General features: G+C 40.6%; 2 protein-coding genes across 3 annotated transcripts in view; both read left to right on the top strand.

Moving 5' to 3' along the window:
* Window positions 1-9,104, top strand: part of Klhl12 (kelch like family member 12) — a 31,769-nt gene extending 22,665 nt beyond the window's left edge. For both annotated transcript variants that reach the window (XM_040278381.2, XM_078022604.1), the window contains 6 exons: window positions 3,476-3,582; window positions 4,458-4,653; window positions 5,132-5,290; window positions 5,600-5,698; window positions 7,090-7,276; window positions 7,449-9,104. In XM_040278381.2, coding sequence (XP_040134315.1) covers window positions 3,476-3,582; window positions 4,458-4,653; window positions 5,132-5,290; window positions 5,600-5,698; window positions 7,090-7,276; window positions 7,449-7,575 — 875 coding nt within the window. In that variant the 3' untranslated portion in view covers window positions 7,576-9,104. The remainder of the gene's footprint in view (window positions 1-3,475; window positions 3,583-4,457; window positions 4,654-5,131; window positions 5,291-5,599; window positions 5,699-7,089; window positions 7,277-7,448) is intronic.
* A 2,721-nt stretch (window positions 9,105-11,825) lies between these two features.
* Window positions 11,826-22,541, top strand: Rabif (RAB interacting factor). The gene is made up of 2 exons (XM_005330331.5): window positions 11,826-12,030; window positions 21,010-22,541. Exons 1-2 carry the CDS (start codon window positions 11,905-11,907, stop codon window positions 21,253-21,255), a joined length of 372 nt encoding a protein of 123 aa, XP_005330388.2. The 5' UTR covers window positions 11,826-11,904; the 3' UTR covers window positions 21,256-22,541.
* Window positions 22,542-25,792: the final 3,251 nt, after the last annotated feature.

Below are 25,792 nucleotides of genomic sequence, written 5' to 3'. Positions count from 1 at the left end.
TTTCATCATATGAAACAAGCATAATGTTTGTTTTCCAAGTTTTTAGTGAAAATGTATTATACTGTATTAATAATTAGAAAAATAGTTTTTAAAAATCTTTTTAATGAGAGCATTAATCTTTTTAATGAGAGCATTAATTCACATATTAATTATGTGAAAGGGGAGGATGACTATATTAGTGCTTGAGTTGCTTTTTCTTAAAGATAACTTAGGAGGGGTGATTCATGCCAGTATCCCAGTGACTCAGGAAGATGAAGCAGGAGGATCACAAGTTGCAGGCCAGCCTTGGTAATTTAGTAAGAATGTCTCAAAAATAAAATGAAAAGGACTGGGAATATAACTCAGTGGTAGAGCGCCCCTGGTTTCAATCCCCAGTACTTCAGGAAAATAAAAGAAAGAAGAAAGAAATTACTTTATTACTAGTCTCTCAAAACACAGGATGAAGTCTTTCATAACAAAGATGTTTGGGATTAATGACCCTGGGGCCCAGTCCCCTGGAACCATAAATTCCCCAAGTGACTCACACTGACACTTCTTCCAAGTTCTGCTGTAGAAATATTGTTTACTGAGAAACCTTCAATTAACTGAAGTACTGTTAGTTCTTTGGGTTTTGTAACAATCCATTTCTTATCTGCTTCTGTGCCTCATCTTTCAAAAGCTTCCTCAATAAAATCATATCAAGACAGTTTTTTTTTAATCTAGGAATTACATAAAGCAACAAAATAACAGTTGAAAAATCAGTGGAATAGAAAAATAGTTTTTAAAAATCTTTTTAATGAGAGCATTAATCTTTTTTAAATCAGTGGAATTAAAATTTGCCAAGTGCAGGAAGTACTTCTCAGTTGTTGTAGCTATCTTCATTCCCTTCTACCTACAGATATCTTCACCTAGTGTAACATTCATCTACAAGAGGAAATGTGTTTAGTTAGAACAATCACTCTCACATTCTCTGTTCAGATCAGGAAGGGAAGAGGTGGGTTCGATTCTCAGCACCACATAAATATAAAATAAAGATATTGTGTCCAGCTAAAACTAAATAAATATTTTTTTAAAAAGGCAGATAGGTAGGGGAGATAGTGCTGCCATGGAATTTGGAGGCCAAGCTCAATGTCAGCCTCAGCAATGTAGCCAAGCCATGGAAGACACAAAGAACTTATGGTTCTGGCTTCTTCCAGCTTGAGGAAATTTTAGGCACATAAAAGTAGCTTAATATTAAAGGAACCTGCATTCAAATGCTTTGTTTTTCTAAGGAGCTGCCTACTAAAACCTACTTATTGACTCACTTTGGGGAAGAGTCTGCTTTATTTGGCAAGTACACAAGACAGGTGCCCTCTTAAAATATGAGGTTAATTCTGGGATTCATGTACCGATATATGAGTGTGTGGTAAGAAAAATTTTATAAACATTTATTAAAAAAATATCAGGAGGATATAATGATTTCCCATACCCATCACCCAGTTTCAACAATTAACAACTCATGGCCTAACTATTTTAAAGCAAATTCCAAACAGGATATAATTCTATGATAATATATGCTTCAGCATGTATCCTGAAAAGATGAGGAACCTTTTTTAAAAAAACACATCCAAATTATCAGTCTAAAAAACACATACGGTTCCTTATTATCATTAGATATCAAGTATATGTTTTTAATTTTTTTCCCCATAATCAATAGTTGTTTTAAGGGTTTTGGGGTTTGTTTGTTTGTTTTGTTTTTTTGTTTTTTTTGTTTTGTTTTGTTTTGGTGTTGTGGATTCAACCCAGGGGCATTTTACCATTGGACTATGTCCCTAGCCCTTTTTGGTTTTTATTTTGAGATAGGTTCTCGCTAAATTATTTAGGGCCTGCCTACATTGTTGAGGCTGACATTGAGCTTGGCCTCCAACTTGTGATCCTTCTGCCTCAGCTTCCTGAATAGCTTGGATTAGAGGTGTGCCACCACCATGACCACCTGTTGCCTGTTTTTGAACACTGAAATTGTTCAAATCAGGATCAGATAAAGTCCATACAGTGCAATGGTGTCCTATGTCTCTTTAGGTCTTTAAACCATAGATTTTTTTTTCCCCTCCTGCTTTGGTTTTTCCTTTGTTTGTTGACAAAACCAGGCTGTTTGACCTGTGAAATTTCCCTTATTCTGTATTTTGTTGATTACATCCTTATAAAATTATTTAACATGTTCTTCTTTCTCCTGTATTTTGTATAGACTGATGATTATACTGGAGGCTTGATAAGATTTAGGCTCAGTGTCTTGGAAAAATTACTTCACAGGTTGTAGTGTTTTTTTGTTTGTTTGTTTTCCTATTCATCAATCACATCAGGAAGCACACAGTGTCCAGTGATAATATATTAGCTTTTCACCTAATTACTGTAGCAGCCATTGATGATAATTATCAAATCCATAACTTCATCTGTCTTTCTTGTCAGCTTCAAAGTGTGCTACATTTGCTCTTTCAAGTCCAGGTTACTTATAAGATCTGCTTGGTCTCCTAAATGCCTTCCTAGTGATTGAATTGTCCAAAGCTCCACCAACTGTTCTCTCCATGAATTCTCATAGACTTTGCCCTTTGAAAAGAGCCAAGGTAGGAAATCTTTTATCAGAATAAGACCTTAGGGGAGAGGGGAGGAAATAAAGGCTGTCAGAATAGCTTCTTTGGGAAAATAGAAGGAATGACTTTCCTTTAAAAGCTTCATCTTTGGTAACCTCACAGTTTTGATGAATTGACAGAGAATGTGATCATATAGTTAGCCAAGTTGGAAAAATAAATGTTCGTGAAAAGAGATTTCTTAAATCTTGCCAGGCGCAGGGACTCCTGTCTGTAATCCCAGAAAAATAAATGTTCGTGAAAAGAGATTTCTTAAATCTTGCCAGGCGCAGGGACTCCTGTCTGTAATCCCAGAGACTAAGGCAGGAGGATTGCAAGTTCAAGGCCCTAAGCAATTTAACGAGACCCTGCCTAAAAATAAAAATAAAAAAAAGGACAGGATACATGGCTCAGTGATTAAGTGCCCTTGGGTTCAATACCCAGTACCAATTACAAATAAAATCTTATCACTTGGTTTCTAAGCCTTAACCCTCACCATTTTTGTGACAAGGTTAAGAAAATGTTTTTTTCTTCATTAGAAAGAAATTTCCAATTTGGGTTTTCCAGGCTGAGGAGAGCAGGAAAGGAGCCTCCCAACTATATTTAGGACTCCAGTTACAATGTTAGCCAGAATCATCTAGCTATTTTGAAATGATGTAGTGGAATATTCCGGTTCACCTTCTGTAGTTTTAATGTCCAGAAACTTTCATTGCAGAAATTCAGGTTCTCAAGAGCTAGACTCTTAAGAAGAAATAGTTTCCCACTAAGCAACCCTGATTGCTGCTTTTGCTTACTTAAAACAAGATAACCTAGAGCTATGTATGCTTATTCTTCCCTGGGAGTAGTTACCGAGCCAAAGATGATGACATAACGTATTTTTTCTTTGTCCTTAGGAGCCAATGAAGTGCTTCTGGTGGTTGGCGGCTTTGGAAGCCAGCAGTCTCCCATTGATGTAGTAGAGAAATATGACCCCAAGACTCAGGAGTGGAGCTTTTTGCCAGTAAGTGGTAGTGGAACCATTCGTGGACAGAGAGCTTAAATGTCCTACATTCCTGACTTAAGATGATAACCAGTCTAGCCCACGAGTAGAAAAGCATAGTAGCCACATATGTTTCTTATTACAATGTTACACACACAGTAGGTACTCCATAAATGGAGTGTTTTGTTTATTTTTATTCTTTTGTGGTACTGGGGATCAAACCCAGAGCCTGACACATGGTAGGCAAGTGCCCTGCCACGGAGCTACACCTCAAGCCCCTCAATAAACAATTTAGGTTAGAAAATCAGAAGATTAAACTTCAGGAACATTGGTGTTCCTGTTTGAATTTAATTCAGCTGTCCACCATTATTTAGGTACCGCTGGTCATACTATATTAAATGTTTTAAATCAAACTTGTGTTCAATTGAACTCAAAAGCTTTGTATCTTTCATCCTCAGTATTTATTATTTCAGTACTGAAATATTTTCTGAGAAAACTTGGAAATCTTTTGATCAGTCCTTCCTTTTGTAATTTTGAATACTGGCCCTGTGATTGATTAGCAATGTGGGGATACTTTTCCACATTATAGAAGGATATCAGTCTCTTAGCCCAGTGCCTCTGAAGTCAATTACTTGGTGTAGTAGAAAGGCATGAAATCTCTTGGAAATCTTGGAACAAAGTAAATGTGCTTCTAGAAAGCACCACAGCAAAAATTCCATTCAGCATTCGGTCAGCTGGAGGCCACTTGAGGAGGAACCACTGCCTCAGGAAAAGTTCATGGTGACAGGTAAAAGAAGCAAAGAAGTGTATAATAAAGACAGAAAGGACAGCAAAATGTAAGGCCTAAAACTTGCCTGAATGAAATCCTCTGTACCTCTTCTTTCCCAAATCCATAGAGCATCACTCGTAAGAGACGTTATGTGGCCTCAGTGTCCCTACATGACCGGATCTATGTAATTGGTGGCTATGATGGCCGTTCCCGCCTCAGTTCAGTGGAATGTCTAGACTCCACAGCAGATGAGGATGGGGTCTGGTATTCTGTGGCCCCTATGAATGTCCGACGAGGTCTTGCTGGAGCTACCACCCTGGGAGGTAGGCTTGCTGTGCAGACCATGTTTCCATCTCACTGTAACTAGACCAGTGTATCAGCATTCTTACCTCTCCTGTTATATGGCAGGAATTATGGAGGATAAACTGGCAAGGTTAAATGTTTCTTTTTGGTTTTGGAACTGACAGTGTTACAGAAGCTGTTTGATATTTGTGGATCTTTCAATAATGACTCCAAAGTTGGTAATTCAAGTTCCATTGTGCTGGATGAGAACTAGCACTAGTTGTATTTCAGATTCCCAGGTAGTCTTTGAATGCTTTTAAGAATTTCATCTTACACCATTCTTTTTAAAGATCTTTTGCTGTGCTGTCTTCCTTATCTCGGAGACATAATTGACTTATCCCAGTTAAACACAACATTTTTGCTCCCAGACATGTGAAAAATCTGTGGGGAATTGTAAATAAAAGAATTCTTTGAAATCTCTCATTCTTTAATAGTCTGTAATTTGTTCATTCTGAACAGATATGATATACGTCTCTGGAGGCTTTGATGGAAGCCGACGTCACACCAGTATGGAGCGATATGACCCAAACATTGACCAGTGGAGCATGCTAGGAGATATGCAGACAGCTCGAGAGGGTGCTGGACTAGTAGTGGCCAGTGGAGTGATCTACTGTCTAGGTATTCAGCCTGGGATACAGGGATGGTTAGCAGACTCTAGGTAGAATTCCTTTTTATCCAAATTAAGTTCATAGACTTCCTTCCACAAGGAATGTTGGTCTGTCTCAATATATTTTCCATTAACTGGGATTATCTTTTTTTTTTTAATAAGCAAACAGTAGGGTAGTATTAGATTTCTGTTTGGGTTATTAGAACTCTGTGGGAGAATTGAAACTAAAAAAATTATGTGAAGCATTAAGGGAATGCTAACTGGGAATGGGCCTGAGGGTTTACCTTTCTTGTTGGAATGATCTCTACTTTATTTTCCAGGAGGATATGATGGCTTGAATATTTTAAATTCAGTTGAGAAATATGATCCACATACTGGACACTGGACTAATGTTACACCAATGGCTACCAAGCGTTCAGGTAAGACCAGTAGATTTGAGGGAGGAGGCAGGAAACAGTGCTGTCAAATCTTTACACATGCAGTATTAATGTACAGGACGGTATCAGTAAATCAGAGTTGCAATTCCTGTTTCCCTATAGACTTGTATGAGTTACATTCAAGTTTCTTCCTTGCCTCTTTTCTTTAAATATTATTGAGAAAAAGATAAACTTTCAACTAGATTATAAATTTGAGGGCAAAAGCTTTTTTGTTTTACTCATTTTAATGTCTTTATTCCCTTCCTACATGACAAAATATTTAATACAATTTTGTGTTGTTGTAATATATGTTAAATAAAACATCTAGTGTATAAGGACAGAACAATAGCTGTTTACCTTCACTGAGAGCTTTTTGAAATTGACTAGGCTAGGTACATAAGAAAAGAGAAAACACTACTCCTCCAGTTTTCTTCTGGATAAATATTGGACCATAACCAAAGTAATGACTCCTTTCTTTCCTCTCACCATTATTGCCCCTTCCTTGTTTTCTCCTACTGTGAAGAGATTGAGCTCTGAGTTAATGAAGATGAAGAAGAGAACCATTTCAAATTTTCTTTTATCATTCTAAGTCCTAGTCAGAGAGTTTACAGATGAGCCAGGCATAGCTATAATCATAGTAACTCTAAAGGTTGAGGCAGGAGGGGGCTGGGGATGTGGCTCAAGCAGTAGCGTGCTCGCGTGGAATGCGTGCGGCCCGGATTCCATCCTCAGCACCACATACAACCAAAGATGATGTTTCTGCCGAAAAACTAAAAAAAAAAATAAATATTAAAGTTTCTCTGTCTCTTTCTCTCTCCTCTCTCTCTCTCTTTAAAAAATAAATAAATAAATAAATAAAAATAAAGGTTGAGGGGCTGGGATGTGGCTCAAGCGGTAGCGCGCTCGCCTAGCATGCGTGCGGCCTGGGTTCGATCCTCAGCAGCACCACATACCAACAAAGATGTTGTGTCCGCCGAGAACTAAAATAAATAAATGTTAAAATTCTCTCTCTCTCTCTGTCTCCCTCTTTCACTCTTTCTTTAAAAAAAAATAAAAAATAAAAAAATAAAGGTTGAGGCAGGAGGATCACAAGTTCAAAGCCACTTGGAGCCATTTAGCAAGATCCTGCCTCAAAATAAAAAAATCAAGAAGAGGGTCTGGGAATGTAGCTTAGTGGTAGAGAGCTTAAGTTCAGTCCCTATACAGAAGGTGTGGAGGTTGGAGATATAAAAACCTGTACTGCCCTAGATTTTTTCTAGGCCTGTGTAGGGCATTTCCATATGCCTTGCCTACCCCAGAGCTCAGCTAGCCATTAATGACCATGTTTTGTTTCTAGAATTCAAATCCTAGGCACAATAACATTACTTGGCTAATACACTCTTTTTTTTCCCCAGGTGCTGGAGTAGCCCTTTTGAATGACCATATTTATGTGGTGGGGGGATTTGATGGCACAGCCCACCTTTCTTCAGTTGAAGCATACAACATTCGCACTGATTCCTGGACAACTGTCACTAGTATGACCACTCCGCGATGTTATGTAGGGGCCACAGTGCTTCGGGGGAGACTCTATGCAATTGCAGGGTAAGAATTTAGAAACCAGAATAGAATCCTGCATCCAGGGCAAGAGTCTCTGGGATCCAAACCCCATATTTGGGTGGAGACAATTTAGGTGGAGGAGATATCTCTAGTGATAACCCTAATGAAGGACTGATACATAATGCTCATTTCTTTTCTTTTGCTTTTCCCCACTCAGATATGATGGCAATTCCCTGCTGAGTAGCATTGAATGCTATGACCCAATCATCGACAGTTGGGAAGTAGTGACATCCATGGGAACCCAGCGCTGTGATGCTGGTGTGTGTGTTCTCCGAGAGAAATGACCATTGTTAGAGCACCATCCAGAGCTAGTGACCAGTCCAGAGGACAGATTATGGAAGAGTCAAGGATCCTTTCCAGAATATCTATTTCTCACTGTGTGCACAGAGTGATTACAAGCACCAGTGCAGTGATGATTGTACTTATTTGACCACACTCCCCCTCGCGCTGGTAATATCCCACACAAGGGTGTGAAACAGGTACCCGAGGGAAGAGAATGCACAGTGAATGGATGTGAGACCAGATAGCCTCTCCCTCTCGTCTGGGGAGCACTTTCTTATTATTTCTTTCTTACCATGTGCTTGGGAGTGTGTGTGTGTGTGTGTGTGTGTGTGCTGCCTCTTACATTGCAGAGAACTAAGGTGGATTACCATGTGCTTGGGAGTGTGTGTGTGTGTGTGTGTGTGTGTGTGTGTGTGTGTGTGTGTGTATGTGTGCTGCCTCTTACATTGCAGAGAACTAAGGTGGATATGGCCTCTACATATAGACAGTATCCAGCCTAAATGATTGGAGGGATTCCAGCTTGAGTAAGCTTGGTAAAATCCAAGTCCAAGTCCCTCCTGCCCCCACCCCGGAACAAATACCTTTTCTAATCTACAAGGAGCTGAGGACTCCACAGTTCCATTCAGAAAAAAACAAAAGGGAGAGCCCTATCAAAACTTTAGGGGCCAAGGGAAGAGTTCTTTGTGACATCCCTTAGGGGAAAAGGTTTGGTATATCCAAACTGAGGTTAGAATAAGTGACATGAACTGAGTTTGATGGGATGTGAGTGAACCTACACTACCACTAAATATAACCTAGAAGACTGAGAAGGATATATTATTTGAAAGATCTTTTTATTACCCCAAGTTCTTTCTAAAAGTAAAGTGCTATACATCTTGGCACTGGAGACTGAGATAATACAGAATGAACAAATGTTGGAATGAGAGGAAATGGCTTAAATATACCTGGGGATAAACTAGAAGTACCTGTGATTTTACAATCATCTTATTCCCTGCCAGGGCTCTTGTAGCCATGGCAATGTTTATCTTGAAAGGGTGAAAGACTTTCTTTGTTGAATCAAATACTACTACATTATTACACTATTTATTTGGGGATGGGGTGGGGGGTAGCAGCAACCTGGTAGTTTAACTACCTGATTACTACCCCGTTCTTTTAAGGGCGCACTTCTGCTAAGAAGTGTTTTTTACTGCTGTGTTTGGTACATTTAGTCTTCTTCCTGCTATAAGTTTCCCTTACCTGTCTTTCGAGTGAATTTTATTCATCCCAGGACAGAATAATCAAGAACAACCAAAATTCTTGTTAGTTCCAGTACCTCTGCTCTCACCATTTCTGAGCTACCATTCAGACCTCTTCTGTGTCATAAAGTTGTAGCATTATGGGTATAGGAGTGTGGGAATGTGATAACTTAAAACAGGATGCACTTTCCCTTTGCTCTGGAATTCCACTTTTTCCTCTTTCTGAGTTGTATTGACCTACAGAATTAATTTCCTTTGTATTTTTTTAAGAAAATAAAAAAGTCAACTGTCTCAAATGCCTTTAAGAGAGTTTGTGTGGGCAGGGGATATAGCTCCGTGGCAGAACACTTACCTGTCATACATGAACTCTGGGTTCCATCCCCAGCACCATACACACACATATACATACATGTTTGTGGCTAATGAGCTCTGCCTTCAGACATTTTAAGGAATAGGCATACAGATCAGCTGTAGGTCCTGACTCTCTCTGTTCACCATGTGTGTGCCAACTAGCTCTGCAGTTTTTGTTAGAAAAGGGTAAGAAATAGCATTTTGGCCACAAAGTTCTCCAAACTGTTCAGTGTTAATCTGAATTTGTCGTATTCATTGGCCATTTTCCCACCTGGAGTTTACTTGAAACCAAAGGAAATAAAGAGGTGCAGTCTTGAACTTATTTAACACCCACTTGAATTTTTCAGTCACCCCAATCCTTTGTTGTGATAGGTTTTTGTTTTTGACATACTGGGAATTGAACCAGAGCCTCATGCATGCTAGGTAAGCACTCTACCACTGAACTACATCCCCAGCCCTTTTTATTTGATACTGAGACAAGATCTTGCCATTTTCCCAGGCTGGCCTCAAATTTGAGATTCTGCCTCAGCCTCTCAAGTAAACTGGGTACAGATGTGTACCACCACACACACCCACCCCAGTCCTTTTTCTGTTTACTTCAATTTACTGCACATGATGTAAACAGCTATGCAGAAGGCCTGCGAAACTGCAAAAATTTGGATGTTCTCAGAGCAAAAGGAAGTGCTTAAAAGGAAATCATTTTCACTACAGAGGCCTGCCAGCCTTTCTTTATCATATGGATTGACACATTGTAATTTTTGTTTTTATTATTGCTTTTTTGTTTTGTTTGATCTTTGGGGTTTTTGTTTTTGTTTCTGGGGTTGTGCCTGCTAACCACAGCCTGTGAAACCTGGCTCATCTTATCTCAGGAAGAGATCAAGGGGAAATTGCAGGTGAGGCAGAAATGGAGGTATAGGACTGATGGCTCTAGTACCAACTCCTGAATTCAGACCAAATTCAAAAATACATGAAGCCACCAAATTCATGTAAAACATGAAGCCGCAGCTGAATGTTCTACAGGAAATCAACATGTAAAACTCACTGCTCCTTTTCTACTTTATTCCCCAATTTTATACACCTTCACATTTTCTCACTTGTACACAAGGATCTCCCTAATTTGGTGGTTCCTCATTATTCTAGCTCCTATAACTAGTAGCCAGTCACCTACTTACTTAGCTAAGGAAAGCTTTCTCTTGTCTGTCATCACAGTAGACACCCAGTTAGTTTCTAAGTTCTTACATTTCTTAGTTTCAGATCCATTCCCATATCTTCATTCTCTTCTACCAGACAGCTCAGGCCTTTATGCTGGATTCATGAGGTAATAATCTCCTGATGTCCTTACTACTACTCTTCTTCTGTTATCCGATTCCTTTATTCTGTGAAGCTCAGATATAATCATTACAGTACTTAACATATAAGAGATTATTGGTATATATTGTGGTTATTTCCAGCCTAAAATTCCATAGATTTCCATTTCCTATATTTTAAAGTTAAAATTCCTTAGTATGACATTAGACCCATGAGATCTAGTCCCATTCTACCTTCTCCCAGGGATAATGTGCTTCTGTCACTTGTCTATTTACCATTCCTAAATCTGCTTTAACCCTGGTTCGTGGATTATACTTTTCCCTCTAAAATCGGGCTTTCCTGATAATCCCAGTCGCCTCTTAATGCCTAGTTAAAAAGTCACCTAGGTAAAGCCCTTTCAACTCCCCAGACAAAAGTATTCCCCAGTCCATTTAGGGTATTTTGCTCCTTAATGTTTTTTATTACATGCCATTGGGTTCAAGTGTCTTCCTGTTCAGGTTATATTCACGTATACAGAGACCCTAATTGTACCTCAGGGTACAGCATCATGTCTGGTGTATTATTACTAAAAATGGAACTAATGAAAGCAGCAGCAGAAAACAGCAGGAGATGTTGGGCAGATTACTTTGTTCTCCCTGACCATTTCAGTAAATGTTACCTATTGTACTAGAATGTACTGAGATGTAACTAAGATGCAACTACTAAGTTGGAGATGTAAAGACTAATAATTGAGGTGATATAATATAGTATAATAAGAATAGTGATTTTAGAGCTGCATTCATTCTGTGGACTCTGGAAAGAAATTTCTGATCTTTGCCTTCCTAGTGTGCCAACCCCATAAGGAAACTGCAATGATTTAACAAGTTACAAAACCCACTAAAGCACGTTGCTTTGCTGCCTAGTAGTCACTATTATTACACCAGAGAGTAACAAAAACGTCCACGCATCTTTTCCAACACCAAAAAGACATTCATCTCTCTTAAGTTGCTTCCTACAAAAAAAGATAACATGGTTAGACCTTGCTGAAAGGGGAATTCGACCCGAATTTCCTCCACAGTATTCCCAATAATATCCCTATCCATTCGCAAGACGCTTACAATCGCAGAAAACTGAAGGGTAAGGCCATCCTTAATGCTTTGTCTAGATCTTAATACTAAAGGGAGCCTGGTCACCGGGTGGGTATGCGGAGTAAGGTTTTGACAATGGTCACAGGAGGTGTCCCTGTCACAAAGCCATGCTGACAGCCACCCGGGCTGGGCAATGAATGAGGGCGCTTGCGCAGCAGGTTACAGCGCGGTGGAAGCGGACGCCTGCGCAGAGGGGGTGATCGTGCGCTCGCGCCCCGCCTCTGCCGAGCCGCGCCAGCGCAGTCAAGTGCCAGCGAGCAGAAGCAGCGCCTGCGTGGTCGTGGCCGGGGAGGCTGTGGCGGCAGCGGCGATGGAGCCAGCGGAGCCCCCAAACGAATTGGTGTCAGCCGAGGGCCGAAACCGGAAGGCGGTGCTGTGCCAACGTTGTGGCTCTCGCGTGCTGCAGCCAGGGACCGCTCTCTTCTCCCGTCGACAGGTAGGAAGGCAGGTTAGAGGCCGCTTACATTGCAGTCTTCCACGGGCCGAAGCAGTCTGAGTCCCGGCTCTTGGATTTCCGGAGACCGCGCCCCTCCTCGCGCCGTTCTTAAGCCCCGCCCCACTGGCTCCTGGCGGCGAGGCTCCGCCCCTGCGGCCGTGTCGGGGGAGCTGCGTGGGCCGCTTCCCCGGGACCGGTGAAGCCTTTGGGTGGAAGGACCTTCCCAGATCCTGCCGCAGGAGAGCTTCCTCTGCGCCAGCCTCCCCCAGGCGTCCCTCCCGAGCGCGGGCAACGCGCCCCTCCGAGCCCAGGGAGGTTTCCGCGTGCTAGTGCGAGGAGTGCTCCCCAGCCCGCTGCTTCCAGGAGCTCTGGCCAACCTGTGAGACCCGCAGGTGCATCTTTCAGTCGCCGATCTGTTGTCGCCTGGATCCTTACTCCACTGTATCTGGAGCTCCAGATACAACTTTGGTGTAGGGATACGCAGAATAATTCCTGGTACACAATTTTCCAGGGCACTACAAGCCAGTTTTGAGAAGAATCATTTCATGTGAGATAGATATCTGAAATTCTGGAAATAAATTTCGAAGGAAAACAAATAATTTTTCTTCAGATTAGGACTTTTAATACTCATCGTACCACCATCACTCCAAATGAGAAAGTTGATACATTTTTTTTTATTTTGGTAAACTTTTTATTAAAATGTAACATACCCTTAGGAAAGTGCAGGAGTATAATTTCATTGCAACCACATGCATATCCTATCATTCCAAATGATTTTTTAAAAATAACATAGACCAACTTATTATTTCATGCAGTTGAACTGATTGTAAAGTGCAGTTTTCAGTATAGTAGCAAGAAGCCCCTTTTCCTCCAAAGCAGAGAGCCTTTTTCATAAGAGAAGGAAAAAGGAATCAAACCCACCCCCGCCCCCATTCTGTGGGAGTTAGATGACTTCCCCTCTAGAGAGATTGGAGTCCCACCTGCTCTCTTGGGAAGACTCCCAAGGATTGGAAGTAGAGTTCTCGGCTTATTTTACCAAGTTAGTAGTATCACAGAGAGGTGGAAAGAACATGGGTCTCAAAATTAAATCCTTACCTTACCATTCATAAACATTGCCATGAGGGGCTGGGGTTGTAGCTCATTGGTAGATCGTTTGCCTGGCATATGTGAGGCACTGCATTTGATCCTCAGCACATAAAAATAAATAAAGGGCTGGGGTCGGCTCAGTAGCAGAGTGCTCATGTAGCACGCATGAGGCACTGGGTTCTATCCTCAGCACCACATACCAATAAATAAAATTAAAAATAAATAAAATAAAGATATTGTGTATATCTACAACTTAAAAAAAACAAAACCATGAACTTAAGATTTCTGGACTGAAAAATGAAGATGATGTAGGGAAGAATTTGTGTGAAAGCATTAGCATGGTACATACTGTATTCATATCCATTTCTTATGCTCTGAAAGTTGTCTACTTTTATAAACAGACATTAAGAAATTCCTGCTGGGCGTGATAGCACATGCCTATAATCCTATTAGCTTGGGAGGCTGAGAAAGGAGGATCACGAGTTCAAAGCCAGTCTCAGCAAAAAAGCTCGGTGCTAAGCAACTCACAGAGATCCTGTCTCTAAATAAAATACAAAATAAGGCTGAGGATGTGGCTCACTGGTTGAGTGCCCCTGAGCTAAATCCCCAGTATGAAAAAAAAATTTCTTTAGGTAGGCTGGGGTTGTAGCTCATTGGTAGTGCTTGCCTCCCATGTGTGAGGCATTGGGTTTGATTCTCAGCACCACATGAAAAACAAAGGTGTTGTGTCCATCTACAATTAAAAATATTTTTTATAAAATTCTTGGGTAATTTTATGTTTAAATTATTTTTTGTTTGATATATATTATTGTAAACTAGTGTTGCCAAACATTGTGTAAGCAAATTACATTATGCATGTTACATTTCTTTTTCACACAGAGTGGCTGCTGTTCTAGAAAGGAGCATAAGAATTGTTTTTTAGGTGTAATGCTCACCTCCACCACCCCTCTTTCTCTTCTCTTTTTTATTTTTATTTTTTCCCCTGCAGTACTAGGGATTGAACCCAGAGGGACTCTACTACACAGCTACATCTCCAATCCATTTTATTTTTTATTTTGAGTCAGGGTCTCCCAGGCTTTGAATTTTCAATCCTTTTGCCTCAGCCTCCTGAGTAGGTTGGTATTACAGGTGTACACCACCACACCTGGCTAATATTTTTCCCTTATTTTATTTTGGGATGCCTGGGGATTAAACTCAGGAGTACTTTACCAATGAGGTACATTGCTGGTCTCTTTTTTTGGAAATAGGTTCTTACTAAGTTACCCAGGTGAGCCTTGAACTTGCAGTCTTCCTGCCTCAACCTCCTAGGTCACTGGGATTACAAGCATGTGCCACCTCCCTCTTTTTAAAAAGACATAAAGAGATAGGGTTGTTTGTTTTGGTCTTTTGTTTTTGTCTATTAAGTTTGTGTTTTACCATTGCTTCAGAGTTTCTGGAAATTTCCTATTTCTTGAAAAAGGCTATTGGAAGAATATTATGCTTTCCCCAGACTCTAGCAGCCCTACTCTGATCCAACCCAGATCCCCCCTTGATTTTAGTACTATTTTTCAGTACTCCTTTCTTTCCACAAATAACATAAATTCTAGGATATGATGTGAACAGGAAGTTGAGATCTCATGGAAGATTTCTAACCAGTTATTACTTCTTCACCTATTATATGTTATATATTTCAGGGAAGAAGAAAAAAGTCCCTGCCCTTATAGAGAACAATTTGCAACTTGAAGGGCACTGCACTCCCTAACTGAAACCCTGTAAAGCTTTAGAAACCTTGAAGGGAGAAAAAAAAAAAAAGATCTAGGGTGCAGTAATTACTGCATCTCATATTCCATAGTTCTTTAGTCTAAAGCAATGTTTCCATAGTTATGTCCCTCAAAGGGAAAAATCTAGAGACATATCTAGAGATTTTTTTGGTTGTCCAAATTGGGGAGGGGTGCTACTGGCATCTAGCAAGTAGAAGCAAGAGATGCTGCTTAGCATCCTGTAACACCCAGGCCTGTTCCCAGAGCAAAGAAATCTTTAGTTCAAAATGTCAGTAGTTCCAACATTGAGAAATCCTGGCCTACAGACTGGAAAGCACTCACATCTATCATCTCAGTTGATCTTATTAAAATATTTGTTCTGTTTGCTGCTTATACACTAGACAATGAGGTCCATATCTCTACATCTTGTACAACTAGACTGTGCACATCAGTTAGAACCTAGGAAATGTTTGGATTTAAATAAATTAATGAATAAAAAGCTATGAGTCCAGCTAAATAATGTGTTAGTATGGATATAGTGGATCAGTATGTTTAGCCAGCACCAAAACTGCACTATTTATGTAGCATGTGATTTATGTTCTTTTTATTCATAGAATTGGTTTCACAAATAAAATATCCCTATCCCTTGAAAAGGACTAAGTTGACTAGTCCTTTTCCAAAATGCATAGGAATAGGAGTGTTTTATTTTTTTATCTTTTGCATTGCTAGCTATGAAACTCAGCCTCTTGCTTGCTAGGCAGGAGCTCTACCACTGAGGTACATCCTCATCCTAGGAGTGTTTTAGACTTCAGATTTTTTGGATTTGGAAATATTTGCAAATACATAATGAGATATCTTGGTGATGAGACCCAGGTTTAAACATGAAAATCTTTTGTTTAATATACACCTTTCCACATAGCCTAAAGGTAATTTTATGCAGTATTTTAGTACCTGTGTTTTGACTATGACCCATCAAATGAGGCCAGCTGTGGAATTTTCCACTTGTGGCATCATGTTGATGCTTCTAAAGCTTCAGATAGTGGAGCATTTCAGATCAGATTTTTGGTTTAGGGAACCTATATTTGTCATAGCCTTTCCTAAAGTTTTTAGTGGAGGAAGTTATAATTAAGCTGAGTAGAGTCAGGGTGAACAGCATTTTATAGCTGAGAGGAAGTATAGTACATCTGAAGAACTGAACATAGTCTGATAAAAGTGACAGAATCCAGGCACAGTGGCAAATGCTTATAATCCCCAGGGCACTGCAAAAGGAAAATCACAAGTTCAAGACCAGCCTCAGCAACTTAATGAGACTTGTCTCAAACAGGGCTGGGGAGCTGGGTGTAGTGGCGCACGCCTGTAATCCCAGTGGCTCCGAAGGCCAAGGCAGGAGGATCGAGAGTTCAAAGCCAGCCTCAGCAAAAGTGAGGTACTAAGCAACTCAGTGAGACCCTGTCCCTAAATAAAATACAAAATAGGGCTGGAGGTATGGCCCAGTGTTAGAGTGCCCCTGGGTTTAGTTCCCAGTCCTGGGGTGGAATGGTGGCAGGAAATGAGGCTGAAGTGGAGTTAAGATAATTAGAATGGAGGTGGGGAGAGAGCCATGGGGGTGGACATCCATGAAGTGGATAGGATATGAATCAAAAGAAAGACTCATGCCAGGCATGGTGGTATATACCTGTAATCCCAGCAGCTCAGGAGGCTGAGGCAATTTAGTGAGCTCTAAGCAACTCAATGAGACCCTGTCACTAAAAATAATTAAGAAGTCTAAAGATGTGGCTCAGTGGTTAAGTGCCCCTGGGTTCAATCTCCATTATGAGGGGAAGGGGAAGGGGGAAGGGAGGGAAAAGAGAAAAAAAGGGAGGAAGGGAGGGAAGAAGGAAGAAATCTTAAAAGATTACATATTGTATGCTTCCTTTTACATAACATTTTCAAAATGACAAAGTTTTTCATAAGCAAAAATTTTGTGGTTGCCAGGGGATAGGAAATGGGGTAGGGGTACACTGAGTGTGATTATAAAAGAGCAGTGTGAGGGTCATTGAGGCAATGGAACTATTCACTGTCTTTCTGTGACAGTGGATATACAAACTTACATGTGATAAAATGGTATAGATAAATATGCCCATGCTGAGCATGGTGCCACTAGCTACCCAAGAGGCTGAGGCAGGATCACAGTTGATGCCAGCCTGGGCTGGGCAGCTTAGTGACCTGCTGTCTCAAAATTAAAAAGGGCTGGGGATGTAGCTCAGTGGTAGAGCAGCCCTGGGTTCAATCCCCAGTAATGGGAAGGGGAAAAAAAAACAAGAACTAAATACACAAGTGTACAAATGAGAAGTAACTGGTGTCATCTGAATAATTAAATCTATGGACTAATCTGTGTTTATATGCTGATTGGGATGTTGTGCAGTTTTGCAAACTGTTATCTTTAGGGGGAACCGGGTAAAAAGTACATGGAATTTCTGGGTTGTTTCTTTTTTAATTATTATTTATTTTCACTTACTTTTTTTTTTTTTTTTTCAGTGCTGTGGATTGAACCCAGGGTCGCTTTACCACTGAGCTACACAATCCTAGCCCTTTTTTATTTTGAGTCAGGATCTTGCTAAATTGCCTAGGCTGGGGCTAGGACTGTAGCTCAGTGGTAGAGCACTCACCTTGCATGTGTGAGACCCTGGGTTTGATCCCAAGCACCAAATAAAAAATAAACAAATAAAGATATTGTGTCCATCTACAATTTTAAAAATTATTTTAAAAATAAATAAATTGCCTAGGCTGGTCTTGTACTTGCAACCCTTATGCTTCAGCTTCTTAAATTGCTGGAATTATAGGCATGCACCACCATGCCCAGTAATCTGACTTCTAATTTAATGGCTGAAGGCCCTCAGAGCAAGTATCCCAAGAGAAACACAAGTTGCATGCCCTTTTTAAACTAGCCTGGCACTTTCACTGCCTTATAGCCAAGGCAGTCATCTTGGCCTGCCCATGCTCCACCTCCTAGCAGAGAATTATCAAAGAGTTTATAGATATGTTTATTTATTTTTTTTTTTTAAAGAGAGAGTGAGAGAGGAGAGAGAGAATTTTTAACATTTATTTTTAAGTTCTCGGCGGACACAACATCTTTGTTGGTATGTGGTGCTGAGGATCGAACCTGGGCCGCACGCATGCCAGGCGAGCGCGCTACCACTTGAGCCACATCCCCAGCCCTATAGATATGTTTAAACCACAAGTTTTCACAGAAGGGAGATAATTACCACAAAGTTAACAGAAGTTTACTCTGCATTATAACAGTTTTTATTCTCATTCAAACTGTAGTATGCTTGCCAAGTTTTGTATGAGAATGTATTTTTACAATGAGAGGGAGCTGTTTTATTTTTAAAAGGGTACTGTGATCAGTGCATCAACAGAAGCTCACTGGGTTGTGGTGTTCTATCTATTCCTGAAGAAGCTATCCAAGAGTAGGGGTACTAACTAACTAACTGTAGTACTGATAACAAAGATAACCTACCTGGCCAGGATATCACTGGCAACCTTGGTCACCAACTGAGACACCTGCTTTAAATCTGATATGAATTTTTTTTCAATTGTCAATGGACCTTTATTTTATTTATTTATATACAGTGCTGAGAATAGAACTCTGCCTCACACATGCTAGGCAAATGTTCTACCACTGAGTTGCAACCCCAGCCCCTGATATGAATGTTTTATTTTTATTTTCACCCCAACAGTCATTCCAGAAAGCCTTATTTTATTCCAGATGTCATAGCCAGTCACCTGGCCCTAGAGTTTTTCTTGGCCTTGGGATGAAAAGGTTGAGGTCCAGGCACAGATGTGCATGTACATGTGCATACGAAGGTGTAGTCTTACTACATGTGGGTCTGGCTTATAGGAGCTAAATAAAAACAAGAGTGTTGAGGAGTGTATGGAACAGGGCCCAAAATGATGCCATGAATGACAGTTAATAACAGCAGTGTCTTAGGTCTTAGTGGCTACCAGAGGAGACACTGAAGATGTACGCTTTGCACTATAATCGGGAACAGGAGAGGGAAGCTGGTGCCCCTTTGCTGGGCACCTCCTAAAGACAGTTGGTTTAAGCACTCTGTTTTGTTGGACACACTGAATTCTTGGTTGAATATCTTAACTAGTTACCAAATGTCTTAACTAGTTATTCTGCTTTTGGTGTGACTTCACACCTGTAAGACAAAGGACAGACCAGTAATATTTTTTTGGAAATTCAGGCCCACAGAAAGTTACAGACAGGTCTGGAATTCAAGTGTCTTGGTTCCTGAATTTTGATTCCCAACTCTTAAATATTTAAGTCTCTGCTGTTCTCATTTTCATTTAGGATAAGAAAAAGCATTGGGGACACATTTAACTATCAGATGAAGCAAAGAAGGACTGAAATGACAATGTAGCAGAAGGAGGAAAAATTTCATATTTTTAACATCTTCAGATGACATCTCAGGTCACAAAGCCAAGGGTAGTAGAGATATGTTTTAATAAGCCAGGTGCCAGGCTGGGCATGGTGGCACAAGCCTGTAATCCCAGCTGCTCAGGAAGCAGAGGCAGGAGGATCACAAGTTTGAAGCTAGCCTCAGCAACTTAGGAAGACCCTGTCTCAAAATAAAAAAAGGCTGGGGTTGTAGCTCAGTGACAGAGCACCCCTGGGTTAAATCCCCAGCACCACAAATAATAATATTAATAAGCTAGATGCTTGAAGGATGTGGAGTAGACATGTTCTGGATCAGGGCTCCCTCCCACCCCTCAGGGATCCTCTACACACTACAGTGTGGCCCAGGTTTCAATTCTGCTACCTCCAATGCCAGACTAGCACACCAAGGCCATCCTATAGTAATGCAGTTTGGAAATGCATTAGAAATATATTGTGAGGTGAGAAAAGAGTAAGATAACAGCAGTAATAATGAGAAGCAGAGGGGCATTGTGTCTTTCAGCATTCTGGATGCAGCTAAAGTATTATAAACTGCTCTTGTGGAGGAAGTTAAAAAGAGTCATGTGCAGCTGGGCACAGTGGTGCATGACTGTAGTTCTAGCAAGTCAAAAGACTGAGGCAGGAAGATCACAAGTTCAAGGCCACCCTCAGCAATTTATGAGGCCCTGTCTCAAAATTTAAAAGGATGAGGATGTAGCTCAGTGGTAAAGGGCCCCTAGTTTCAGTTCCCAATACCAAAAATATTAATGATGATGATAATCAATCAGAAAATAATAACAAAAAAAGTGGAAGCAGCATGAGGAAACTGCTAAGAGTAATGAATGTATTAGTTATCTTAATTATGATAACAGTGTTACCAGTGCATAAATGTGCTGAAATGTATCAAACTATATACTTTAAATATGTGTAGTTTATGAATTGTTCATACTTATACTTCAATCAAACTTTCTTTTTTTATCTTTTTTTTTCAGAGTTTTTTAATATTTATTTTTTTAGTTTTCGGCAGACACCACATCTTTCTTTGTACGTGGTGCTGAGGATTGAACCTGGGCCGCATGCATGCCAGGCGAGCGCGCTACCACTTGAGCCACATCCCCAGCCCTCAAACTTTCTTTTTGAAAAAAAAAAAAATGCAGTGGGCAGTATAGAAAGCTAATTCAGGCTGGTTAGAGACAACTTCCTGAGGTTATATTTGAGCTGAACACCAAAAAGGTACTGGCCAGGCTGGGGTTGTGGCTCAGCGGCAGAGCACTTGCCTCGCACATAGTGAGGCACTGGGTTGGATCCTCAGCACCACATAAAAATAAACAAAATAAAGATATTGTGTCCATGTATAACTAGAAAAATATTTTTAAAAAAGAAGGTGCTGGCCATGCCCAGCTCTGAGGGCAGAGCAGACTTGTGCTAGTGCAGGAAGCAAGACCAGTGTGCCTGGAGCACAATGAGCCAGGGAGAGCCTGGGGCCAAGTGGGGCCTTCAAAGCCCCACATCAGTCAGTGCAGCAGGGAAGCCACCAGCTGAGCTTCTCTTCCATCTCTCTTTAGACCCAGAAGAGCCACTCAGCATTCCAGTCTATATCCTGAGGAAAGGGCTCCTCATTTCCCGCCCCCCCCCTTCAGAAAGCTGCTAGGAGCAAAGTGTAAAGAGAATGAGAGTGACAATGTGACTGGGCCAGTTCAGCTTGTATGTTCCTTATGTTCTCTTCCACTGCAGCTTTTCCTTCCCTCCATGAGAAAGAAGCCAGCTCTGGCTGACGGCAGCAACCCTGAAGGCGATCTCCTCCAGGAGCACTGGCTGGTGGATGACATGTTCATCTTTGAGAATGTGGGCTTCACCAAGGATGTGGGCAACATCAAGTTTCTGGTCTGCGCAGACTGTGAAATTGGACCCATTGGCTGGCATTGCCTCGATGACAAGAACAGTTTCTATGTGGCCTTGGAACGGGTTTCCCATGAATAACTGAGGGGATGGGGACTCAGATCCACCCCAACTATAAAAGCTCTCCCCACAAGAACTGGCGTTGGACCTTTGTAACTCCTGTGCTGCCTTCTCTGTACTAATACAAGTGACGAGCACCAACACCTCCACTGGAGCACGCACAGGGCCAGGCCTCCTTCCTCCGCGCCCCCTGCATGCCTCAGGCCAGGTCCACGTGCATAACGTGTCCTGATCCCTTTTCCCCTTGTTTTAAGATACTGTCATACCTCCACAAATCTAGTCTCATCCCTGGCGCTCTGCCGAGGCTGTCTTTTACCCAGGACTTGCTTTTGTTTTTTTCTTGCTCTAGAAGAGCAGAATTCAACTTTTTAGCCATGACATATGACAAAAGATGCTCATGTGCTGATAGTTAAAACTCCATCTTTTTCTCATTCAGGAAAGCATATTTGGGGGCTGGGGACATAGCTTAGTAGGTAGAGTGCTTGCCTCGCATGCACAAGGCCAGTGGTTCAATCCCCAGCACCACAAAAAAAAAAGAAAAAAGAAAGCATACGCATGCTGGGCACAGATTACGACTGTAATCCCAACATCTCGGGAGGCTGAGATAGGAGGATCAAGGGTTCAAAGCCAGCCTCATCAATGGTGAGGCACTAAGCAACTCAGTGAGACCCTGTCTCTAAATAAAATTCAAAATAGGGCTGGGCATGTGACTCAGTGGTTGTGTGTCCTTGAGTTCAATCTCTAGTACCCCTTCCAAAAAAAAAAGGCATACACATATCTGAGACATACTGCTTTGTGGCTAACCTTGTTATCTACATTAATTTATTATTTCTAAAAGTAAAACATATACAGACTTCAGTATTTAAATCACTAATGAGAAACACATTACTTTGGGTACATCTCTAATATCATGTTTGAGAATCTTTGCTCTGGGTGGACACTGGTGTTTTATTGCAAAGATGGATGTGGCCCCTCTTTCCTTCAAAAGTTAATGTGGTTTCTCCTTTTATTGGCTCCTCATGCCTACAGCCTGTATATTAGCCTCAGACTGTCTGCCCCATCTGAGCCACCCAAGGGAAACAAGCTTGACAGTTAACCAGCCTCTCCTGGAGACTGGAGGATATGGGATATATGAGGGAAAGGCCTTTGCCTATCTCCTCTGGACAGGTAACTTTATTACCTTGTTCTTAGGACAGACTTCTGTAATAGATAGCATCATGATTTATCGGACATGCTCAGTGTGTTCCTCAGAGTTTTGATTCAAATGAATCTCCCTACCAGTCCAGAATACAGATTTTTCCCACCAATATGCCTCTTCTATTGCTTTGGGGTTGTTGTGTTTGATACTAGCAAGCTTAAGTATTCACCATGATTTGCAAGTATTCTGCCCTTTCTTTTCTGAAATGACTTACTTTCTCGGAAGGGATCTGTATGACTAAATATTAGGTGTCCTCCGAGTGACCCCCACCTCCAGAGGCCTAACATTGAAATTAGGAATAAGTCCCTTCCTTTGCATCTGTTGCTTCTTTCTCCCTTCATTCCAGAACTTTCTAAGGACTTCCCCACTAAAGTACAGGCCTTGAGCATAGTTTTGCAACTAACCTATTTGCTTAAAAAGGTGGCTTCCTTCCCCATTCAGCTTGAATGAGCTCTAGTAGAAACAGAGAACTTTTCCTGACATATGGCCAAATGTCCATTATTATGAGATTTCATGAACAAATGAGAATTACCCACTCATGTCAGAAGAACAAAACCAAGTAATTGCCCCTAGGGACATGGGGCCGTTCACATCAGAAGTCAAAACCTAAGCTCAGCATTTTTTAAAATTAGCCTTTAACTTTTCTTTTTTTTAAAAAAAAAAAAAAAACAGTACATGTTTGTTAAAATAAAATTTTAAAATGGGTATAATTTTTTTCAGTTAATTCAGACTTCTACCATCCAGAGATTGCCAATGATAATGCCAAGGATATACATGTCCTTCTCATTGTTTTTATATGTATATATTACATGTACAGTTTTTAAAAGAAATGTGAGTTCATACTGTACTCTTTTATAACTTGCTTTTTGTTGTTTAATAATATAGAGTGAAGGGGTTGGGGATGTAGCTCCATGGTAGAGTACTTGGGTACAGTCCCCAGCACTACAAAATAATAAAAGGGTGAATATCTTCCCTTGTCAGAAGCTACCCATCCATGTACACCATTATTATTATTATATTCTATTGTATCACTTCACTATAATTTATTTCTATAACCCACTATTAGGTTGCCTGCAGTTTTTTATAATTGATGATATAATGTGCAGCCTCATAGTTAATTCTATATCCCACATTTTTTTAAATTTGTTTTTGGCAGTACTGGGGATTGAAACCAAGGCCTCACACCTGGTAGGCAAGGGCTCTACCATTGAGCTGCATCTGACCTTTTATTATTTTAATTTGAGCTTAGTCTCGCTAGACTGTCCAAGCTGCCCTCACCTCCCAAATATCTGGGATTACAGGCGTGCACCATCACACTCAGTTTGGATCCACACTCATAATTATTTCCTTGGCATTATGAGAAGTGGAATTGCAGGGTGTGCACATTTCCAAGGCTTTGCTGTTTTGACACTTGTTCCTCAAAAAGCTGTGCTAATTTACCCTCTTCCGGCAGAATAAAAGAGCACTCACTTTCTGACCCTTACGAACACTGGGTATTTATTATCATTAAAAAAATGTTTTGCCACTTTGATAGAAAAAATAGTGTATTGTTTTTATTTGCATTTTACTTCTAATGAAAATTTTATACACTTATTGGTTACTTGTTTTTCCTGTTTTTAGAATTGCCAAACATTATTGCACTAGTAACCAAAAATATTGAGTTGACTATTCTACCTTTTCAGTTTGATTTGAAAAAAATAAAAGAATTTAAACAGTGGAAATTAGAGTTCTGTCCATACTTGGGAAGAGGGCTGGGAATGTAGTTCAGTGGTAGAAAGTTGGCCTAGCAAATGTGAGGGCTTGGGTTCAATTTCCAGCACCTCACCCCCCCACAAAAAAAAAAAAAAAACTATTTGGGAAGAATACGTAACTTGGAAAAGCAGAAGAGAGCTAAAACGTGAACTCTAGGGTTTAGCTTGAGGTCTCACAACTACCTAACTAATCAGTATCTGTTATATCATACGTAATAGATTCTCCATAAACACTTGTGAATCAGTTAACCCAGTGTTAATACAGGTCAGAAACTGAGTGCTCTTTTACATTGCTGGAGGAGCAGTGTACGCCCTGCAATTCCACTTTTGATAATGTTTGCCAAGAGTACCCAAGAGGTAATGAGAAACACATTACTTTGGGTACATCTTATTGCCATGAATATAGAAACCTGCAATTCAAGAGCAGGGTTGGAGCTCATTGATAGTGCTCCGTGCTTAGCATGTCCAAGGCCCTGGGTTCCATCCCAACACCAAGACAGAAACCATGCACAGTTCTTGTTGGTGAGAGTAATTGTGCAAGGGCCTAATTGTTTCTATAAAAATTATGTTTTTTAGTAGCCCGGTTCGGTGGCACATACCTATAATCCCAGTGGCTCAGGAGGCTGAGGCAGGAGGATCACAAGTTTAAAGCCAGCCTCAGCAAAAGCAAGGTGCTAAGCAGCTCAGTGAGACCCTGTCTCTAAACAAAATACAAAATAGGGCTGGGGGTGTGGCTCGGTGGTCCAGTGCCCAAGTTCAATCCCCAATACAAAAGAAAAAAAAATATGTTTTTTAAACACAAAAAAGGACAGTGGTGTACTAACATTTTGCATATTGTAAAAGACCATTCAAATAACTAACACAAAAATTATGAGGACTTAAGCTCCTGGTAATGGTAGGTAGGTAATTTAGATTGACTATCCTAATGGGGAGGTAACTAGATAGCCTGGAAAAATATTTTTTAAATTGCTTAAGGCCAAGCACAGTGGCTCATGCCTGTAATCCTAAAAGAGTTAGGAAACCTACAAGTTTGAAGTCATCATTAGCAACATAGCAAAACCTTGTCGCAAGATTTAAAAAAAAAAAAAAAGCTGGGTGTATCTCAGGGGTAGAACATTTGCCAAATGCTCGAGGCCCTGGGTTCAGTCCTCAGTACTACAAAAAAGAAAAAAATCTTTTCAACTCTTTATGCTAAGAATTGTGTCTATAAACACTTAGTGTGGTGCAGGATTTGACATGCCATCATAGGCTCTCTAACATAACTAGACTTCCTCACACCCCTGGTAATAGAATTGTTTAGCTTTATCCCAAGAAGCCTGGGAAAGCACATGTAACATGCCCAGATATACTTAGAGGGGTTGATCCCACAAGCTTTTAAGGGATTGTCTAAAACGAAAAAGCACCTGAGCAAATTCTATGGTGGTTCCATGTGTGCTGAATGCGTAACAGGCTCAGGCCTGGTTTCCCTGTCTAGGAACAGAAAATTGTCAAGTGCCAAACGCACCAGCAGAGCCAAAAAGCTAAATAGTAAATAAAGTTGTTTGTTTTTTTTTTTTTTTTAGTAATTTGAAAAAAATCAAAAGACTGGAAACTATCTATTTGAAGACAT

The sequence above is a fragment of the Ictidomys tridecemlineatus genome, chromosome 10, assembly GCF_052094955.1.
Source record: "Ictidomys tridecemlineatus isolate mIctTri1 chromosome 10, mIctTri1.hap1, whole genome shotgun sequence".
Taxonomy (NCBI): domain Eukaryota; kingdom Metazoa; phylum Chordata; class Mammalia; order Rodentia; family Sciuridae; genus Ictidomys; species Ictidomys tridecemlineatus.
This window is presented reverse-complemented; position numbering and strand designations above follow the sequence as displayed.